This window comes from Anabrus simplex, chromosome 5 (assembly GCF_040414725.1).
Source record: "Anabrus simplex isolate iqAnaSimp1 chromosome 5, ASM4041472v1, whole genome shotgun sequence".
NCBI lineage: Eukaryota > Metazoa > Arthropoda > Insecta > Orthoptera > Tettigoniidae > Anabrus > Anabrus simplex.
Genome location: NC_090269.1, coordinates 119,883,121 through 119,902,500, shown reverse-complemented (window position 1 = coordinate 119,902,500; position 19,380 = coordinate 119,883,121). Strand labels below are relative to the sequence as shown.

Below are 19,380 nucleotides of genomic sequence, written 5' to 3'. Positions count from 1 at the left end.
AGTTCATTTTTCACTTATATTTCTTTGTTTTGCTGTACAAATGACAATAGTTGTCGATGTTTTTTAATTACACCACCAGATGTCTAACGGCGATGCATAATCGATTATTTTTTGTCGTCACAGGTTGCCAATCCGTATCTCGTAGATAACCGGGTCTACCGATTCAGCGTTAGGGGACCAAGTGTCAGTAAAAGTTTGCGGATAGCAATTCTGCTTCTTCACGGGCTGACAGTGCAATACCTTCAATCAACATTGACATGAGGAAAAAAATACGGCCTCGGAATAAATGAACTTAACCCTCATATGAACATTGTAGCAGACCTACGTCTTGTGCAAACTCGTATTACTCAAAGCAAGATTGGCTGTTATTTGAATCGTACCTTTATTAATATATAGGTTACGTCTCTATTTTTTATTTTTCCCCACATTTGTGTATTTTTGGTGTTATTCATGATGCATTTCGTGAAATAATGAGAATTCTTCTTTCTTTCTCACAGAAGTAGTTAAAAGGAATATACCTATTATATTGATACGGCATCTCAAATTAAAAATAACTCAACTTAAATAACACTGTAACATAAATTCATTTTAAAATTACATTTATTTTCACATCACACGATGCTCACCCTAGTGTAGGTTTTCAGCAAAGTGATCATAAATGTCTCACGGACAGAAAACTTCATGTAATTTCCATGTAAGTTGCTGCTGCATTCTCAACATTAGTCATTTATTTTAAATGAAAATGCTCATTGAATGAACAGCAGCAACTAACTTCAACAACCAGTTCTTAAAACACTTAAGCCCGATGCTTTTGTTATTTCCATCGTAGTCAAGATTTCAGCACAGGTGGGATGAATTCCTATCAAATTACTGAAATCTGACTTTTTGGCACCTAACTTTAAACCAATGGCATATCCTTGAGTGATCTCTCCTGCATTTGGGCCTAATATGTGTAACCCAACAACACGTTCATGATCCTTTTTGAGACAAATTAGTTTGGCATAACACACATTATCTTCCTTAGCAGGAATCACAAATTCCAAGGGCTGAAAATGAGTATGATAGACTTCTATGTTATTCTTGCCATACACCTCTATTGCTACCTCCTCAGCCAATCCAACAAAGCCGTACTCAATTGGAGTGAAGACAGTAGAGGGTACATTGATATAATCAGTAAGAACTTTACATTTGCCGAACAATCTACGTGATAAAAATTTACCTGCATGGATAGCTACTGGGGTCAGTTGGGGTCTGTTATTAGCAACATCACCTATTGCATAAATATATGGGCATGAGGTTTGATCCTTATCATTACAAATTATTCTCCCATTGTCTGAATTCAGCTTCACTCCAACAATCTCCAGACCCAAGTCCTTGATTCGTGGTTCACGTCCAACAGCTAATAACACTGTGTTGTATTCGCCAACAATTACTTCCGTATCTTTCTGACTTGTGACCTTAAGACGACTAGCCACACCTTCGGATATCTTCTCAATGGATATAGGGACACATTTGTAGATAAATTTAACGCCTAGTGAAGTCAAATGCTGCCCCACCATGTTAGCCATTTGCTGATCATACCCCCTAAGAAGAATAGATCGGACCATAACAGTGCAGTCGAAACCAAGGCCAATTAAAAACCCAGCACATTCTAGAGCAACGTACGATGCACCTACAATAAGAGTTCTCCCAGGACTACGTTCGAGAGAAAATATATCATCAGAAGTAATAGCAAACTCGTTAGCTCCTGGGATATGTAGGTACTTAGGGCGTTCCCCTACTGCAATAATAAAATGTTGGCCAGTTATTTCTGAAACAGTCATCTTTTTGTCAGTCATCTTAATCCTATTGGGGCCTATGAACTGTGCATATGCATTGAAGTACGCAATACCTTTCTCTCTGAAAATTTTCCTATAACCAAAGTTTAGAGATTTTACGTAATTCTGAATTTCTGTTATCATTTCAAACCAATCATGTTTAATACGTTCTGGAACTTTCCAACCAAAGCAACGTGCATCTTGAAGGTCCATGTTAAGTAATGCTGCTTTATGCATAAGCTTCTTAGGGACACAGCCAACGTTCACACATGTGCCACCAACTCCCCATTGTGTGCCAGTAGGGGTTGGAACAACAAAATCACATACAGCAACCTTCTTCCCTAAGACTGCTGCTTCCTTGGCTGCTGCTATACCTCCCGAGCCCCCTCCTATCACAACAAGGTCATAGTCATGAGACTTAGAGATTGACATTTCAGCAACTAAATCTCCTTTATCTAAGTTTGACATATGTCTCTGAAACGAATAACTCCTGGTAATATCTTCGACATCTCAAGTGAAATATCTAAAAAGTATCTAGCAGAAAACAGTCATCGTATTCTGAACATTCCACCCTAAATTCCACTGAAAAATAGTTTCTAATAAACATCCTGTCTCACTGATTAACTTCACTCGTCATAGCACAGCCCGTACTTGTGAATTTTCATCACCTTGATCCTAATAGCAACTTGAAAGGTCTAGTATAAAAGAAGTGTAAATAAAAGTATTTTAAACAGTTAGTAACTATGCACCCAGCTTATCAAAAGAAAAAAATCAACATAAAAATAATATTATTCAGCAATAACGCGCAGCGCAAGGAACAAACTGTCTACATTGGCTGATAAGCCATAGAATAAAAATGATAAGAGCATGGTTAGGTCTACTTGAGATCTTTGATAGCGAAAGTTACGGTTTATTGCTCTTGGCGGCTCTGGGCAACATCGAACTCGTACACAGTTTTATGAACAACCAATCGATGCGAAGAGTGCAGGCTTTACATATATAAAATACGTTGTGTTCTTCTTGTTAAATTGCGTGGAGCATAAAGAACCCTGAAGTGAAAATGCTTAAAATGAAATTAACTGGATACGCGCAAAGTTCATGGAAGTTTATATACATAAGTGACGTCTTCTTAGGAGGAAATCGGTCAATGATGTTTCTCTTCGTTCACATTACAGGAGCAACCTTTGTAAAATTGATCATCTCTCATACGTGTGCTGTGCATTCTTCACTTCAGTACACGGCTTTCACTACAAGCTGTGTATTAACAAGACATAACACAAACCATAGATTACCGAGCTCGATAGCTGCAGTCTCTTAAGTGCGGCCAGTATCCAGTATTCGGGAGATAGTAGGTTCGAACCCCACTATGGCAGCCCTGAAGATGGTTTTCCGTGGTTTCCCATTTTCACACCAGGCGAATGCTGAGGCTATACCTGAATTAAGGCCACGGCCGCTTCCTTCCCACTCCTAACCCTTTCCCATCGTCGCCATAAGACCTATTTGTGTCGGTGCGACGTAAAGCAACTAGCAAAAAAACAAAAAACATAGATTGCGCGCCAGCTTCTCCAGCGAGCTTCCTTGCTGGTGCGAAAGAGAGCTACACCAGCGAAACTGAAGTTGTTTGGATGACGCATGCACTTGAAGCTTTCTTGTCCTGGGAGCGGGGCGGGACTGTTGGCCCACCCCGACAGCAGTTTACGGCGCAGGCCAGGGAGCTTAGGTAAGGCATGTTAGTTTTAATACTTGACACTCAAAGTGTTCAGCGCCACACGCTAGAGGCTACAAGGAAAATCTCAACATGTTAACAGTATAGCCACTTGCACATTGTCTTGCTAGTAAAAATAGAGCCAGTTTATGAAATCAATTGTAATACAGAAGAATATATTTTATTTTTGGATTTCGGAATGTAAAAATTTTTTTGAGCAATTCATTGATCGCATGTAGGCCTATAGAATATGGTTTCCGATAGCCACAGAAACAAAAAAATATTTTGGTAGTGGCTTTACGTTGCACCGACCCAGATAGATCTTATGGCGACAATGGGATAGGAAACGCCTAGGAGTTGAAAGGAAGCGGCCGTAGCCTTAATTAAGGTACAACCCCAGCATTTGCCTGGTGTGAAAATGGGATACCACGGAAAACCATCTTCAGGGCTACTGACAGTGGGATTCGAACCCACTATCTCCCGAATGCAAGCTCACAGCCGCGCGCCTCTAACCGCATGGCCATCTCCCCCGGTAGAAAATATTTAGGTTACCCAGTATGAATACAGAGTTAAGCGCGAAGTAAAATAATTATGTATTTGGTTGTCTGCGATGGTGGTATATAGCGAATTTTTGTAGTGTTCCTCTTGGGTAATAGGTGAAGGTTTCGCGAGTTCTGTGGCATTCTTCATGAATATAACGTGTGTTATACGTCGTGACGAATATTTTCCCTCGTTTGTCGTTGATGTGTGTACACTCAGTAAGCGAGTAAAACTATACAAAACTTCGGCGACGGTAAAATACCAGTTAAATGTTGCTGATTAAGTTTAGGTTAGGCTTTTTAAGTCAAAAACAAATAGTCCCAGTGTACTTTTGTGAAAACCATGACTGTACTACGAAAAGTCACCGGGTGTAACTGTAGGCCCTAAGTACATTGTTTAAAATTTGCTGTACATTAAGTTATGATGGTGTCGTCACTGCCGTGAATATCAATTTGGAAATATGTGCGAGCGTGTAGTTGAAGATATTCTTTAAGACCTTTCTCAGGTAGACCTTTACAAGAAAATGCAGCGTTATAAAATGGTACTGTTTACTTTTCAGAGTGTAGTGGGGGCTACGATTGCTTACATTTAAAAAACATTTTTGCAGCTGGGGTAACGAATGTGTTCTCCGCACGCCACTGCTTCTCTGTGTACCTTCCTCTTTCCTGACCTAAACTTAGTTTGAGCTCGCACTCTCGGGTTTCTCTCGGAAATAATAGCCGTTTGGTCTGTCCGACTTGGCACCAGTGCTCGTGTTACACATCTAAGTGCCACTTCTATAAAATTAAATTACGCCTATGCACATTAAGGTGCCCGTACACTTGAGAGTACCGGTAAATACTGGCGAGAACCTCTCGATAGCAGTTAGGTCTACTCGTCAATGGACACAGCGCTGAGAATAACTAACGGAAATCAGCTCGCAACTCTCCGAGAGCTAATTTGTCCCGACTTGCTCGCTAATCGACACGTGCTCCAGGCCCTCTCGGAAAGTAAGTCGCAAGATACGAACTGCGTTCGAATTGTGGCGAGGCTATCGACAGCTTCGTTCAATTTTCAGTTTCAAGATGTCTAAAAATTGGTCATCGGAGGAAACAAAACTGTTAACAGAAATGTATGAAAGTCGAGGAATTTAGCGGAATGTACCGGTTACTGTGAGAAAATAAAAATTTAGGGGAAATAGGAGTGACGTTTTAGTGTTCCGGAGGTGAAATTCAAAGGAAACTCCACAATTTAGGTAAGACTGTTTAATAAAGTTGAATTAAGATTCATTTGTTAGTTCATATTTTATTATAAGAACATCGATTTGCATTAAAATAAATATAATTATTATAGCCTGGTAATTATTATGATAACAAGTATATTATAAATTAATCAATAATCTAATGCGTTCTATTGTTAGGTACCGGTATGTCAAAAACTGCAAAAAATTGAAAAACAAGAAAAGCGGTTGCGGGACACATGAAAATGAACAAAGTAATTGGCCTTATTTCAATGCACTGAAATTTGTCATCCCTGGCTTATTCCCTGTTCAGCACAATCTAATTTGGTAAGTTCATATTCTCAGTTAAGACTTACTCCCTCCTCAACACAATCTAATTTTATAAGTTTAATATTCTCTGTTGTGGGTTGCGATTTGTCTATACTACTAGTCCACTTCACCTCCATTAGTCATAAAATAGTCCTCGAAATCGTCTCTCACACCCTTTGTAGAGTCGTACAGTTATTTCTTTTGCCTTGATCCAGCGGAAAAAGTGTATTTACAGGGTTATCTTCTTCATGCCAAAGTCCAAATAACACATTTCGACTTACCGCATCTTCTGAATCAATCATTCCATTTCCTAAATAGGCTAACGCATTTACATTCAGTAGGAAATTATGAGGGACACATATTGACGACACATCGTCTTTAACTGTATTCGAAACCAAGAGCCTAGGTTTTCTGAGTGCCGGTACTCGATATCTGTTGCTAAAATTCCGAAACTGTTTTTCCACGGTTCTAGAAGCCTTTGACAGGCGATAATTAAAAATTCGGTTGGCTGCTGGTTGATAAGGGATAAGGTTTCAAAAGATATGTTTTCATTGCAAATGCATCGTCACGAAAAGGACGATATGGCACTGGAATATTTCTTCCAAGAAGTGGTTCAGGACCGGATAAAGGTAGTACCTTTTGTTCCAATTTATCGAACAAACTGCTGTTAGAAAGTACACCTCCATCAGAAATTCGGTCCTTACAACCGATGTCTATGAAAACAAATTTGTAATTACCATCTGCGATTGCCAACAAAACAATACTGTGCGTTCCTTTTTAGTTGTAAAAGAGACTCCCACTGTTATTAGGAGCTTGTATAACATGTTTCCTGTCCAAGGCACCCAGGCAATGAGGGAAATTCCATCGTCTTTCAAAAGCTTCTGCTATTTCAAGCCGTTTGTCCGTGTTTCGTGGAAACTGTAATGATAGAATAATAGTATGCTTAGTCAATGAATAACTAGGAAAATTTATTAATTAATCGCAATAAAAACTGCCTTACAAGTAAATAATAATAAGTTAAATAACAGTAACAACTGATTTTATTCTTTTCTTATTAGATCTGTTTTTAATTTAGTATTTTGATATTTAATTTTAGGTGGGGAGTTCTTCTAATTCCGAAATAGACCTATCAAAGGAAGGAGACATAGTTGAAACTTAGCAAAAGCCATGCGGAAACGAGACTACTCTAAGGGAAACAACTCCAGTGTCTTCTAAAAAGAAACGCGAGGAACATGACATCGCAATAAAAACTGTACTACAAGTACCGTTGCTTCAGAACTACGCACTCTTCAAAATGATTATGTTAGAAGGAAGTTGAAAGATTAAATAAGAAAAGCCATAGTTCGTGCGGAAGATGAGGATGATAAGAAGAAAAGGAAGAAGAAGAAGCAACGCATTCATTCTCTTCAGTGAGTTTCAGTAACAGCACTTCACCAGGATAGAATTATTTTCTCTCATCTCCGTCCGCGTTACCACAGACTTCTAAGTCGAATTCGGCAAGAGATTTTATTAAAACTTTTAATTTGGCAGATCTTTAACGCAAAATTATGTACACTCTATATTTCTTTCTTTCCGGTACGAAGTAAAAACTTACACGTATGCCTAAAATTGTACTTCTCATTTTCTTTACCTTGAATTATCAGTTTGCTTTACTATATCATGATGACATCCGTTCAGTGGAATCCGGCCATCGGCGATTCTATGAATTAGTGCTCTCCAAGTTGTCCTGTTCCACACTGCCTCCTTTAGTTGTTCCAGGGTGAGGGTTGTGTCTGATTTAATGGTGTCTAACCAACGAGTCCTCTGGTGCCCTGGTCTTCTTGTACCGCTGATAATTCGTTTACTATAACTCATGTAATAACTTTCACGTTAAATGATTATGTTACGGAGTTCTCCGAGGTAGTTAGAGGTGAAAGAAGGTGCTGGGATGAATAGGTCTCAATGTTCCGCGAGGGTATATAAACTGCTGATTTTCGCGTCTCTGCGCCACTTCAGTAACATCTATCATTGTGTAAATTATGTAGCAGGGGGCGGGAAGCACCTCTTTCGTCGGGCAGCAGTTCTTCAATAAGGTAATGGCCTTTTAATAACTTATTTTCTTGCTAGCTCAGCAGTTTAACTCTCGGGGCAGGTTCGATACCTCTTACCATGTAACTTTCCTCTAAAATGTAAAAGACTCTTGGTATGAATTCTATCTCTTTAAACTACAAATTGGGATAGAGAGTGCCTAACCCTCTCGAGCTCCCTTTCATATTGTTTTTGAGGTGACTACGTTTTCTCAACCATTTTTCTTCGTTTCGTAATGTAATAAATTTTCCTATCGTGTCACCTCTTTAGTATGGGATTAGCCCTTGCATATGCGGCCCAGTGCCAAATAGGTTTTAAATAAAGTGTATTAAGGAGTGCAAGGACGCCTCCTCTCAAGTTGGTATTTTGGAGGCCATGTAATTATCCTGTTTCTTTATTGAGTAGGCCTCAATAGGTTGGGTATTTTTACCCCTGTTTTCATGTGCTTGGAGGTCAACTTGAAGGTGGAGTTTGGTATGGCCTTTGATAGGCTGGAACTTTGAGAGCGGGTTGCTCTTCCAAAAAAAAAAATGTTTCTGCGTGCCGCGAGGAGGCCTTACTGTGTAATTTGGAGCAAGAGCTCCTGGGCATGATTGGGGTTTTCTGCCCCTTTGTCAAACCTGGTATCTGGCTAAAGTTGGGCTAATTGCTCAAGAATTGTGTCTGGCTCTCGGAGTCCAAATCCTGTAACACTGTAATTGTACATTCTCGATTTGTTGCTAGGCTACTGAGTACCTGTTATATTTGTTATTTCTTGATCTTAAAAAGAAAATATAACCTTGTTAAAATTTTAAATTAACTTTAATTTCGTATATTGAGACCTATTCATCCCAGCACCTTCTTTCACCTCTAACTACCACGGAGAACTCCGTAACAAGTGGTAGTAGAGCGTGGTTGAATGGGTCTCAATTTAGCCCCTTTTGACGGCTAAACATTGCTTTGTTTTCGAACTCTAACAATTTTCTCAGTTGCTGGAATTTTTCGATTTTTCCTTTTTTTTCAAAATTGTTTTGTCATCATGCCCGGCCCTCGCGATGTTCTCCATCTCAACTATTTGCGCAAGGAGGAGTTGATCTATGAATTAACAATTAGAAATGTGCAATCTGGAGGCACGGTTGCGGTAGACACAAATAAGCTTAGAGAGTCCCTTGATTTGCCCATTTCCATCCCCACTTTGGGAGAGAAAGAAATTGACGACTCTCTTTCCACGATCACTGACAATACTACTGAGCTAGCATCTGTAGTTATTTTTTGAAGAAAATGACCCTTCTCCTAATCAAATTAAACGTGTGCAAGCCAGGTTATTTCATTTTTCTAATAGAGTTAACGATATGTTGTCTCTGAAGTTGAATGACGTTCAGAGGAAGGAACCTAACGTTGTTCTTGAAAATCTTTCTGAATTGTCCAGTAAGGTTACCCAATTGTTAACTGGGGAGGTTCCTCCCAAAACCGACCAACCCGCCACGGTAAACGTAGTCAGCGAGGACCGTTCTCCCACCGGGGAAGAGAGTACTAAATCGATAGGAGTTCAAAAAACCTCTGCCCCATTAGACCATGAATCTGAACGACGTACCTCATTGAATAATGTACGTTCTGAATTAGCTTCTTTGCCACTTAAACCTTCACCTACTATGTCACCCGGGTTCAGCAGCTTACCTCATCCATTAGCAATGTTGCTCAGAGGTATTTCTAAGTTTTCAGTTAACTCTACCAGTGAAGTTATTTCATTCTTTAGGTTTTTAGTTGAATTTCAGGACCATGCTCTTGTTTTTTCTCTTTCTCCATGTCAAATTTTGCAGATAATTTATCCCTATGCAATTGGTGTTCTCTCGGACAAAATTGTTAGGGCAATAGCGGAACAGTCATCTATTGAAGATTTTCATGCACACCTCCTTGCAAATTTCATCCCTGCTCGTGCGAGGTCATCTCTGATTCAGAAGTACTATTATCGAGTACAGAGACTGGATGAAAATCTTGCTGATTTCATACAAGACATTAAATTCTATACCAGGGTGTTTGCTCTTCACTTCCCTGAAGATCAGATTGTACAGGCCATTGTGGAAGGCATTTCTCCATCTTACAGATCATACTTGTGTTTTGCGTCGCGTCCGCAAACTTTTGCGGAGTTACAGGCTATGGCCGTCTCCGCCGAAGGAGTTAGATACGCCGATACCTTGCGTGTCGCGAAAGAACCCCCTCGCCGACCAGTCACACCCCGTAAATGTTATGCTTGCGGGTCGCCTGACAATCTTCGCAATAAATGTCCATTGGTCAAATCTAGTAGGACAAATAATGGAGCTGGTTCATCACAAGGCTGTTTTAAATGTGGGGCTTTCTCACATATCGCCAAGAATTGCCCAAATTTGAATAGCACCCCCTCCTGCTCAAATTCTGGTGCAACTTCCACCAATGCCAATAATAATAAGTGACTAGTGGCTTTGGCTGGGTCGACTAATCCATCTTCCCGAGGCTCAGCCCCTGGTAAACATGTCGAAATTTCAGGGAAAACTCAGTCTTCAAATTTATCTTTTGAATGCCCCTGAGAATGTCTTAGGATTGAGGCGGATACCCCCGCACCTGTTCCTTTTCCTAAAATTGAATTAAATAATGAGCCTATAACAGCTCTATTAGATTCAGGCAATGTTTGTTCTATTATTTCGGCTGAATGGTACTCGAAATTGAAATCTGTTTGTAAACTTCCTAACTATTGTTTGTCTTCGGTTCAATATGTTTCGGCTAATTCATCTCCATTAGAAATTTTAGGCTCCTTAAATGCCAAAATTCGTATTTCTAAATTTACTTGGAAAGTTAAACTGTTTGTGGCTAAGCATTTGTCTTGCCCCATTATATTGGGAGCCGACTTCATGTCCCATACTGGTCTTGTGCTCGATCTTCAGAGTAGGTCATGCACATTCAAATTTGCTTCCAATTGTAAAATCCCCTTATTGAAATGTAATTCTGTATCATGTTCATCTGTTTCGCCTACCCAGGATGAGATGTTGTTAGATGTTAGACATCTACCTGAGGAGCAGGCTGATAGTATTCGTAAGTTGTGTCAGTCGTTTCCAGAGGTGTTCTCGGATACTCTTGGTGTTACTGACCTTATTGAATACAAAATTGAGGTCACGGATTCGATTCCTGTCCGTTTTCCACCTTATAGGCTATCTCCACCTAAAATGAAGGCATTGAAAGAAATCATCGATCAAATGTTAAAGGATGGCATTATTAGGCCCTCTAAGTCGACGTATTCTTCGCCTATCTTTCTAGTCCCGAAACCCCAAGGTGGCTTCAGGCCTGTCATTGATTATAGGGCTCTCAATCGGAAGGTGGTGTTACAATCTGTGCCCCTTCCTGACCTTCATTCTTGTTTTTCATGGTTTCGCAAAGCTAAGTTCTTTACCATCTTGGATCTAAATCAGGCCTATAATCAAATTCCTCTGGCTGAAGAATCCAAACATCTTACAGCGTTTGCCACGGATTGGAATTTGTATGAATACAACCGCGTGCCTTTCGGGCTCCCCGCCGGAGCAGCTGTGCTTACGAGGCTACTAGATAGGGTCTTCTCCGACATCAAATTTGAGTACTTGTACCACTATCTTGATGATGTCGTCGTATTTTCGGAGACTTTTGAAGAACATCTAGATCATCTAAAGGAAGTTCTCAATCGCCTTCGTAAAGCTGGGTTAACTGTGAAATTGTCCAAGGTCGCCTTCGCTAAACCCTCTATGTCATTCCTAGGGCATATTGTCTCGCCCGATGGTGTCGCAGTCGATCACTCTCTGTAATGCCCCTGTCCTTGCTATGCCAGATTTCTCGAAGAAATTCATCGTCCAAACCGACGCGTCGTCGTCGGCGGTAGCTGCAGTCCTTCTTCAAGAGACTGAACTAGGGAGGCGCCCCATCACCTATGCATCTAGGACTCTATCGGCTCAAGAAGCCAAGTATTCCATCTATGAGCTCGAAGGTTTGGCAGTCTTATTTGCCTTAGAAAAGTTCCGTCTCTATCTGGAACATGTCAAATTCGACCTGGAGACTGATAATCAAGCCTTAAGCTGGGTCTTAGGTAGGCCGCGTCGTACTAGTCGTATAGCCCGGTGGGCCATCCGAATTTCTGACTTCCAATTTGACGTTAGGCATATCAGAGGTACTGAAAATGTTTTCACAGACGGACTCAGCCGTATGTTTTCCAACGACGTCGAGACACATGAACTGGTCGATAGTTCATCACCTCCCGAGTCCATACTATCTGAAGTTAATGCCATCTTAACAGATGCTCCCATGCTCTTTAGGGATATTGAGAAATATCAACGTGAAGATCCAATGCTGACTCCGATCATGGAAACCCTTTCTTCTGGGGAACATGTCGTCCCTTATGTACTGAGGAATGGTGTTTTATGTTGCCCTTCAAGGCATGATAAGATGATGAAAGTTGTAGTTCCAGCTGTTCTTGTACCAATGATCTTCAAGTACTATCATGAGACCCCATTAGGGGGGCATTTAGGTACTCTCTATCCCAATTTGTAGTTTAAAGAGATAGAATTTATACCAAGAGTCTTTTACATTTTAGAGGAAAGCTACATGGTAAGAGGTATCGAACCTGCCCCGAGAGTTAAACTGCTGAGCTAGCAAGAAAAGAAGTTATTAAAAGGCCATTACCTTATTGATGAACTGCTGCCCGACGAAAGAGGCGCTTCCCGCCCCCTGCTACATAATTTACACAATGATAGATGTTACTGAAGTGGCGCAGAGACCCGAAAATCAGCAGTTTATATACCCTCGCGGAACATTCGAGACCTTTCATGAATGATAACACCCGCCCACAAGTATTTTATTGGACGGCCAAAAGATTACAAGTCAAAACTGAAGAAGAAAACCAGGATTGGTGGAAAATTAATTACAAAAATTACTCATTGGTCGAATTCAAAACTGGCGGAAAGAGAAGGGTTATCCAGCCAACCTAAACAATGATTGAAAGAAATTTAACAAAGAACAAACTTATGAACACAAAATTTCTCCAAAAAAGACAGTTCTTTCACTTCGCACTAGGGTGCACAATTGTAGTCCTTCAGTAGTGCCATCTAGAAGAGAATGTTCACACTTCTTACTACAGGGAAAACAAAAATACATCGAAAACGACACAGTTCAGAACACTTCAAAATTTACAAGTAGGGACATCTTCTGAGAAACTTGAGAATTAACACGGTAGTTAAAGTTCAGGCTTCCTCCAGTAGAGGAGTTTCAACTGGCGCAAGGTTTGAATTAGCGGCGCAGAGGTGTACCGCCTGGTACAGATTAAATGAGGATATTATTTCAAAAGTGTCCGACTCATTGGCTGAATGGTCAGCGTACTGGCCTTCGGTTCAGAGGGTCCTGGGTTCGATTCCCGGCTGGGTCGGGGATTTTAACCTTCATTGGTTAATTCCAATGGTCCGGGGGCTAGGTGTTTGTGCTGTTCCCAACATCCCTGCAATTCACACACCACACATAACACTATCCTCCATCACAATAACACGCAGTTACCTACACATGGCAGATGCCGCCCACCCTCATGGGAGGGTCTGCCTTCAAAGGGCTGCACTCGGCTAGAAATAGACACATGAAATTAAATTAAAAATTTCAAAAGTGATTTCTTTACCTGTAAGTATTTTCCTTTCAGGGCGTTGTAAATAGCGGGAGCAACTTCCTTTACTATTCTTCCTATCGTATATACAGGGATACGAAAAGGATTCTGAAGACTGATCAACCAATCACCTGAAAAAATACGAAAAATGTACTGAATACTTTTAAACGAATCACCTGAAAAGAATTGTACTGTATACAGTAATCAATTAGCGTAAATAGAATACACCTTACTATAAGTACAAATAAACTTACCTGTAGAAAATTTTTTTAGAGTAACCATCACTCGATCACTCACTGATATAGCTTCTTCTCGTTTTAGAGTCTTTCTTGAATGAAAAATACCGGTTCCATAGATGCTATAATAAACTCAACTTCAGAGCTCATTGTTCTACAAACATTTCGAAACTGCTGTACGTCTTCAATTTGTAATTCCCGAATTAGCATATGACCGGCACCAAAAGCAGTTCGCCTTTCAGTCCACAGAATAAATCAGCACCTTTTCTCTTTTGAATAATCACAGCTGCTGGGGCTTTTCTATAGTTTGATGATATTTTGACTACGAAAGCCATCTTGGCGAGGGCCTCGCCGGGTACTCTCGACAGTTTTCAGGCCAAAATTAACTCTCAAATGGACAACTGCGTGAGAGCGGATATCGAGAGTTACTCGCACAGTTAATCTCAAATGAAAACACACTCTAAAAAATGATATCACGCATTACAAACTCAGTGAAATCACCTTTTTAAACATGGAATATGTGGTGTCCAACGAGCTAGAAAGAGGACTATAGAGTGGCTATTGGACCGCCATATTTGAATCTACTTGAAAGCCACGTCCGCCATATTGTAAGCGACCAAATCGAGTGGGCTTGTGATGAAGCAAGTACAGAGGCTGCGGGAATAAATACCGTTTCACAGTTTTCTTTATTAGGGAAGCACTCAAAGATGCGCAATGTCTGTTTAAAAGGACATTAAAAAATACAAGATACAGGCTACATACTTACACATTGTATAAAGAAAGAAAATTAGCGCATTTCCACTAGTCCGAATTACAAAACAAATCACAAGACATTGCCAAAAATTTAGACCCACTTACAGGGAATGAAAATATAGAACAGAAAACCTTGAGCAAAGCAATATAACAACATCGAGAAATAATTCATATAACTTTAATAATAATAATAATAATAATAATAATAATAATAATAATAATAATAATAATAATAATAATAATAATAATAATAATAATAATAATAATAATAATTCTGATATCTTTCCATTTACCTGGAATTGGCATTTTGTATGGATTTAGCCTAATTTTACGACCGGATGCCCTTCCTGACGACGCCAACCCTAGGTGGAGTGATGTATTTACTATTGCGTGCTTCTGTAGTGGTTTGTAGAATGTTCTGTTGTGTGTAGATGAAGAAGGTTATCCAGTCCCGGATCCAGAGGAATTAACTGTCGACTACCCGGTTAAAATTCTCAACCCGGTCGAATCTGGTGCCCTCTGAACCAAAGGCCAGCATGCTGATCATTCAGCCAAGAAGCCGGACACTAAACAACTTGGCAGGTTAGATCCTGGCTCAGTACGATAGTATTTAGGTGCTCAAATCCCTCAGAACTCCTGCGGGACAACATTCCGGCACCTCGGCTTATCCGAAAAAGTAGTTAGTAGGGCGTAAAACTAATAATAATTTACGAAAAATAAGTATTCTAGAGCCGTGGGGTACAAGGTTTGAAGTGAACAATGATGTAATAAAGTATCCCTTAATAATAATAATAATAATAATAATAATAATAATAATAATAATAATAATAATAATAATAATAATAATAATAATCATCATCATCATCATCATCATAATAACAAGAATTTGTAGGATAAACAATTTGAAATAATTGCTAAAAAAGAGAACAGTTCTTCTTGTGATAATGATCTTAAATCACATAAGTTAACTTTCCTGAATAATTCACTTCGATTATCTTTGGAAGAAGATTATGGTAACGCCGATTTTTTATTTGCCTTATGTAGCACCCACTCAGACACGCCTTATAGCTACGATGGGATAGGAAAAGGCTAGGACTGCGAAGGAAGTGTCAGTGGCATTAAGGCACAGCAGCCCCCGTATTTGCCTGATGTGAAAGTGGGAACCACGGAAAACCAGCTATCAGTGCTGTCGGCAGTGGGATTAGAACTCACTATATCCCGAATGCAAGCTAAGAGCTATATACCGCGAACCACGTAGCCAACTCGCTCAGTAGTAGTGGTGATGTAGGACTGAAAGTCCTCATTACTCCGTATCGTTGGCAAAGGGGATGAGGTGACTAGGAAATTCTAAATATTGTAGGTGTGGCGTTGGACAGCAGGCGTCTTGTAACATCGTTGTTCACTTTATATTTATTTTCAAAATGCTGGGGAAATGTGCTCTGTAGGATACAATGTAATAATAAATAGTGGTATTGGTTTTTCGTCCTACCGACTACTTAGTACGGTTTTCGGAGAAGCTGAAGTGCCGGAGATATGCCCCGGTGGAGTTCCCTTACGGGCCGGTAAATCTACTGACACAAAGGTAACCTATCTGAGCACCTTCAAATACCAAATACAAGAAAATAAAAGTAGGCCTAATGTACACGTGCTGGATTGTGCTACACAGGCAACGTAATTCTGCTAATCGCCCAAAACTGTGTAGGCCTACTTTAGTAAAAAAAAGAATCTTATCTAAAATATGATATTTATTCTTCGTGTTTTCTCTACAATTTATGCAATTGCATGCCACACACGTAGAGAGCATATTTTCTTCGATCTAATCTATTAGAAGTATCGCACCGTATGCGGAGAAATTATATGAATGGCGCTTAAACTATGGAGTCGCTATTTCGCCTTGGCACCACCCAGAGCACTGTAGCAGCCATGTGGTGTCAGTGAAATCATTAATACCTTTGCATACCAGAAAGCACGTCGCATAGTCTTTAGAGATCATATTGCATAGTAACAATTCCTCTCCCATTAATCTACAAATAAAAGTGGTAGAAAAAACATTAAACAGTGAAGTGACTGTAAATCACTTTAAGAAGGCCCCCAGTTCCTTTTCCCAACTAAAGTGACTGAGTGATCAAGTGACATTGTGCTACGCTTATTTAATGCATCGTTATGTCTTCATAGTAAGTACTGTGGCAATGCAATTCGTTTGAGAACCCTTACATTCTAGAACTGACTGTGATATTGAACAGTTGTCATAGCTATCCCCTGTGGCAGTAAACTAAGTGCCCGTTCCCAGTGACTGTGTGAACCCTAAAACCTACTGAACCCGTGTGTTGTGCTGCTCTAATAACTGTGTGGTGGCATTTTTTTTTTTTTTACTTGAGTACCGTATATGGTGGAGAGTGGTGGCTTAGGTTGGACTACGTTTATTAATTTTATTAGTTATTTATTTATTTATTATTATTGTGAACATGTATTCGGGGCTGAACGCCTGTTATGTTCATTAATAAATATAATATATACATAAGGTACGGCCGCCCTTGGGTTTAAGGGGGCTGCACAGACTTCCCCACTAAAAATAATTTAATTTCAACTCCGTTTCATTCTGCACAGGAAAGGTGATATCACGATGTTATTGTTGAATGGATTAAAAAAACACTCTTGCAATTCGTAAGTACCTAGAGGATTTATCAGGTGATTGCATCCAGCTGCAGTTATTATATTGAGTTTAGTGAACATATGAATCTTATACATGAACTTTTATATTAATGACATTTTATTTAGTGAACCATGGTCAATGGACAAGTAAGTGAGCCTATAAAAGTGATATTGGAAGAAGACTCTGAAAGTTATTTAGAATCAAACCCTGACGAAGAAGACAAGGAAGGGGAAGACAATAAGACCAAGTACAATTGCCAATTATGTACAGTACGCGAAACTGTTAGTGATACTTCGGCTCCCTAGCACTGAATCAGTAGACCTTGGTTATCTTCGAGATTCGTATTGGCAACCTCTGACACAAAAAATGTATGAATCGATTATGCATCGCCGTTAGACATCTGGCAGTATAACTGAAACACTTTAAATAGGCTACTGTTGTTATTTTCACAGCAAAGTCAAAATATAGATTAAGCTTGAACATGAGTGAGCAAAATCAAAGTACATCACAGGAACAACCTAGAACTCCAACACGGAAACAATGGTTTAGAAAAATTCTTATTTATCGATCATATTATCGATTCAATTCAGATTTCATTTCCATTCAGTTGGCAGTATTACCGGAACCGGGGTAGTTCCCTCCTTACTCCTCAGCCCAGTAAAACGAAGTATCACTAAAAGTTTTGCAGACTGTGAAAAGGTTTATAAGTCATGCTGAATCTTCATGCTAGGGGTGTCCAATTTCTAAGGAGTTTACAAATGGTAAATTCAATCATAGAATTTCAAGCCCACAATGGTAATGTTTTAAAGAAATGATTTGTATTTTATATTTTAGAGTATTGTTTAATATTAAATAACTGCAAATGCCAGACATCAGTATTTTTTGTTGTGTTATATACCTACACCACCATTACACATATTGACATAATTTTTTAGAATTTTGACTGCACCTGTAAAATGTAGCACAAGTGTTTGATTTATAAAATGGCCTGTTATTTATAGAACATATAAAGTATAAAATAAAATGCTTGGAGCCCCCAGCAGAGCCAATTCATTATTATTACCCCCCCTCCCCCACCGGATGGTATCTATGGCTGAATTAATTTTGTCAGTTAACTCTGTGTGTGACACTAGAGTTCTTTAAAGTACCCATGCATTGGCACTACTGGTGGCTCCAAGTTGCGTACGCAGTGGCCTCCATGGTATGCACTAGCCATGCATCTTGGTGGGTGTGCTATGTACCAACTGATAAGCCCAACTTAGCACACGGGGGTGAAGCACTGGCAAACAGGAATGAGTTTGCTGGAAAATTTATAATGTCCAATAACGGACCATTTATATTGGTATTATAAATTTACTCATTCGGGACAAATATTTCAGGTACCCTATGATAATCAACATCTATATCATATACCACTTAGTCGAGCAGCTCATCTCCTTTCTCCCAAGTTTTCCCAGCCCAAACTTTGCAATATTTTTGTAATGCTACTCTTTTGTCATAAATCACCCAGAACAAATCGAGCTGCTTTTCTTTGGATTTTTTCCAGTTCTTGAATCAGGTACTCCTGGTGAGGGTCCCCCAATCATACCCATGAGTTTGACACTCTATCAGTGAACCACTGAGGCAGCAGTTATGTAAACAATCAATTATTTATGAATGTTAAGCTTGATTTCTATCTAGTTCTATCTTTATATTATTTGAAAATGATCACCTGGAAAATTAATATTTCATTTATGATAGTGTTATGTACTGTTCCCATGGATCTCCATTCTGTTAATGTAAAATGGAATAATTATGTATTTTGTGTATTATCTTTCCAGCCAATGAGCACAGTATACAGTTTCACGAACTTGGATCAGAAAACTGGATATATTCCCCATGACTTAAATATGGCATTCTTTGCAATCATCAGACAAATGTTTAATTTCAGGTAACTATGTTGATAAAGTTTTGTAGTTACTGGTAAAAATGAACATAGCATTGTCACCTGCCCAATTTATGGCAGGTTTGTCCTAGAATTTAAAACATTGTACCAGGTCCTTGGCAAAGGGCACCAGGACACACTTTTATGCTGTCTTATTCAACCTTGAACTTTAAATGCACTGCAGCCATAGCTAATAAATACAGCTGCTGTTGACATTGGAAGTATGTAAGTAGTTTCTGGCAAGCAGTGATAAATTTAAACCATTTTCAATCATTTCAAGTCATTAGTTCTTTGTTATAACTAATTTTGCTGTGTAGTGCAAGTATTGTTATAGTATATTCTAGTAATTGTTAGGAAAAAAAGTTTGAAGGATGTGAAGAATGAATGTGTTAGATATGCTGGTCTGGTGGAATTGTCTTCTCGTAATATGGAAGCATACTGTACGTGTTCACAGACAAATGGTGACCACCATTCCCCTACTTTTACTTACTGTGCTTGTGTCTGGCTCCTCACTTTCATCTTTCCTGGCTGACCTTC

At 39.4% G+C, this 19,380-nt stretch overlaps 1 protein-coding gene across 1 annotated transcript; it reads right to left on the bottom strand.

The window, feature by feature from the left end:
- Window positions 1-773: 773 nt before the first annotated feature.
- On the bottom strand, window positions 774-13,559 carry LOC136874389 (thioredoxin reductase 1, cytoplasmic-like). Its single transcript, XM_067148026.2, has 3 exons — window positions 13,532-13,559; window positions 6,196-6,303; window positions 774-2,239 (listed from the first exon to the last, which is right to left on the bottom strand). Exons 1-3 carry the CDS (start codon window positions 13,557-13,559, stop codon window positions 774-776), a joined length of 1,602 nt encoding a protein of 533 aa, XP_067004127.2.
- Between the last annotated feature and the right edge of the window lie 5,821 nt (window positions 13,560-19,380).

Bases quoted from the DNA above. Each gene is read 5' to 3' on its own strand.
- LOC136874389 (XM_067148026.2), bottom strand. From the start codon at position 13,559: ATGGTTACTCTAAAAAAATTTTCTACAG. The intron at 6,304-13,531 runs GTAAGTTTATTT...TTGTTTTCATAG, and splicing joins TCTAAAAAAATTTTCTACAG to ACATCGGTTGTAAGGACCGA. The intron at 2,240-6,195 runs TTGGAAGAAATA...AAATGTCAATCT, and splicing joins ATCCGGTCCTGAACCACTTC to CTAAGTCTCATGACTATGAC.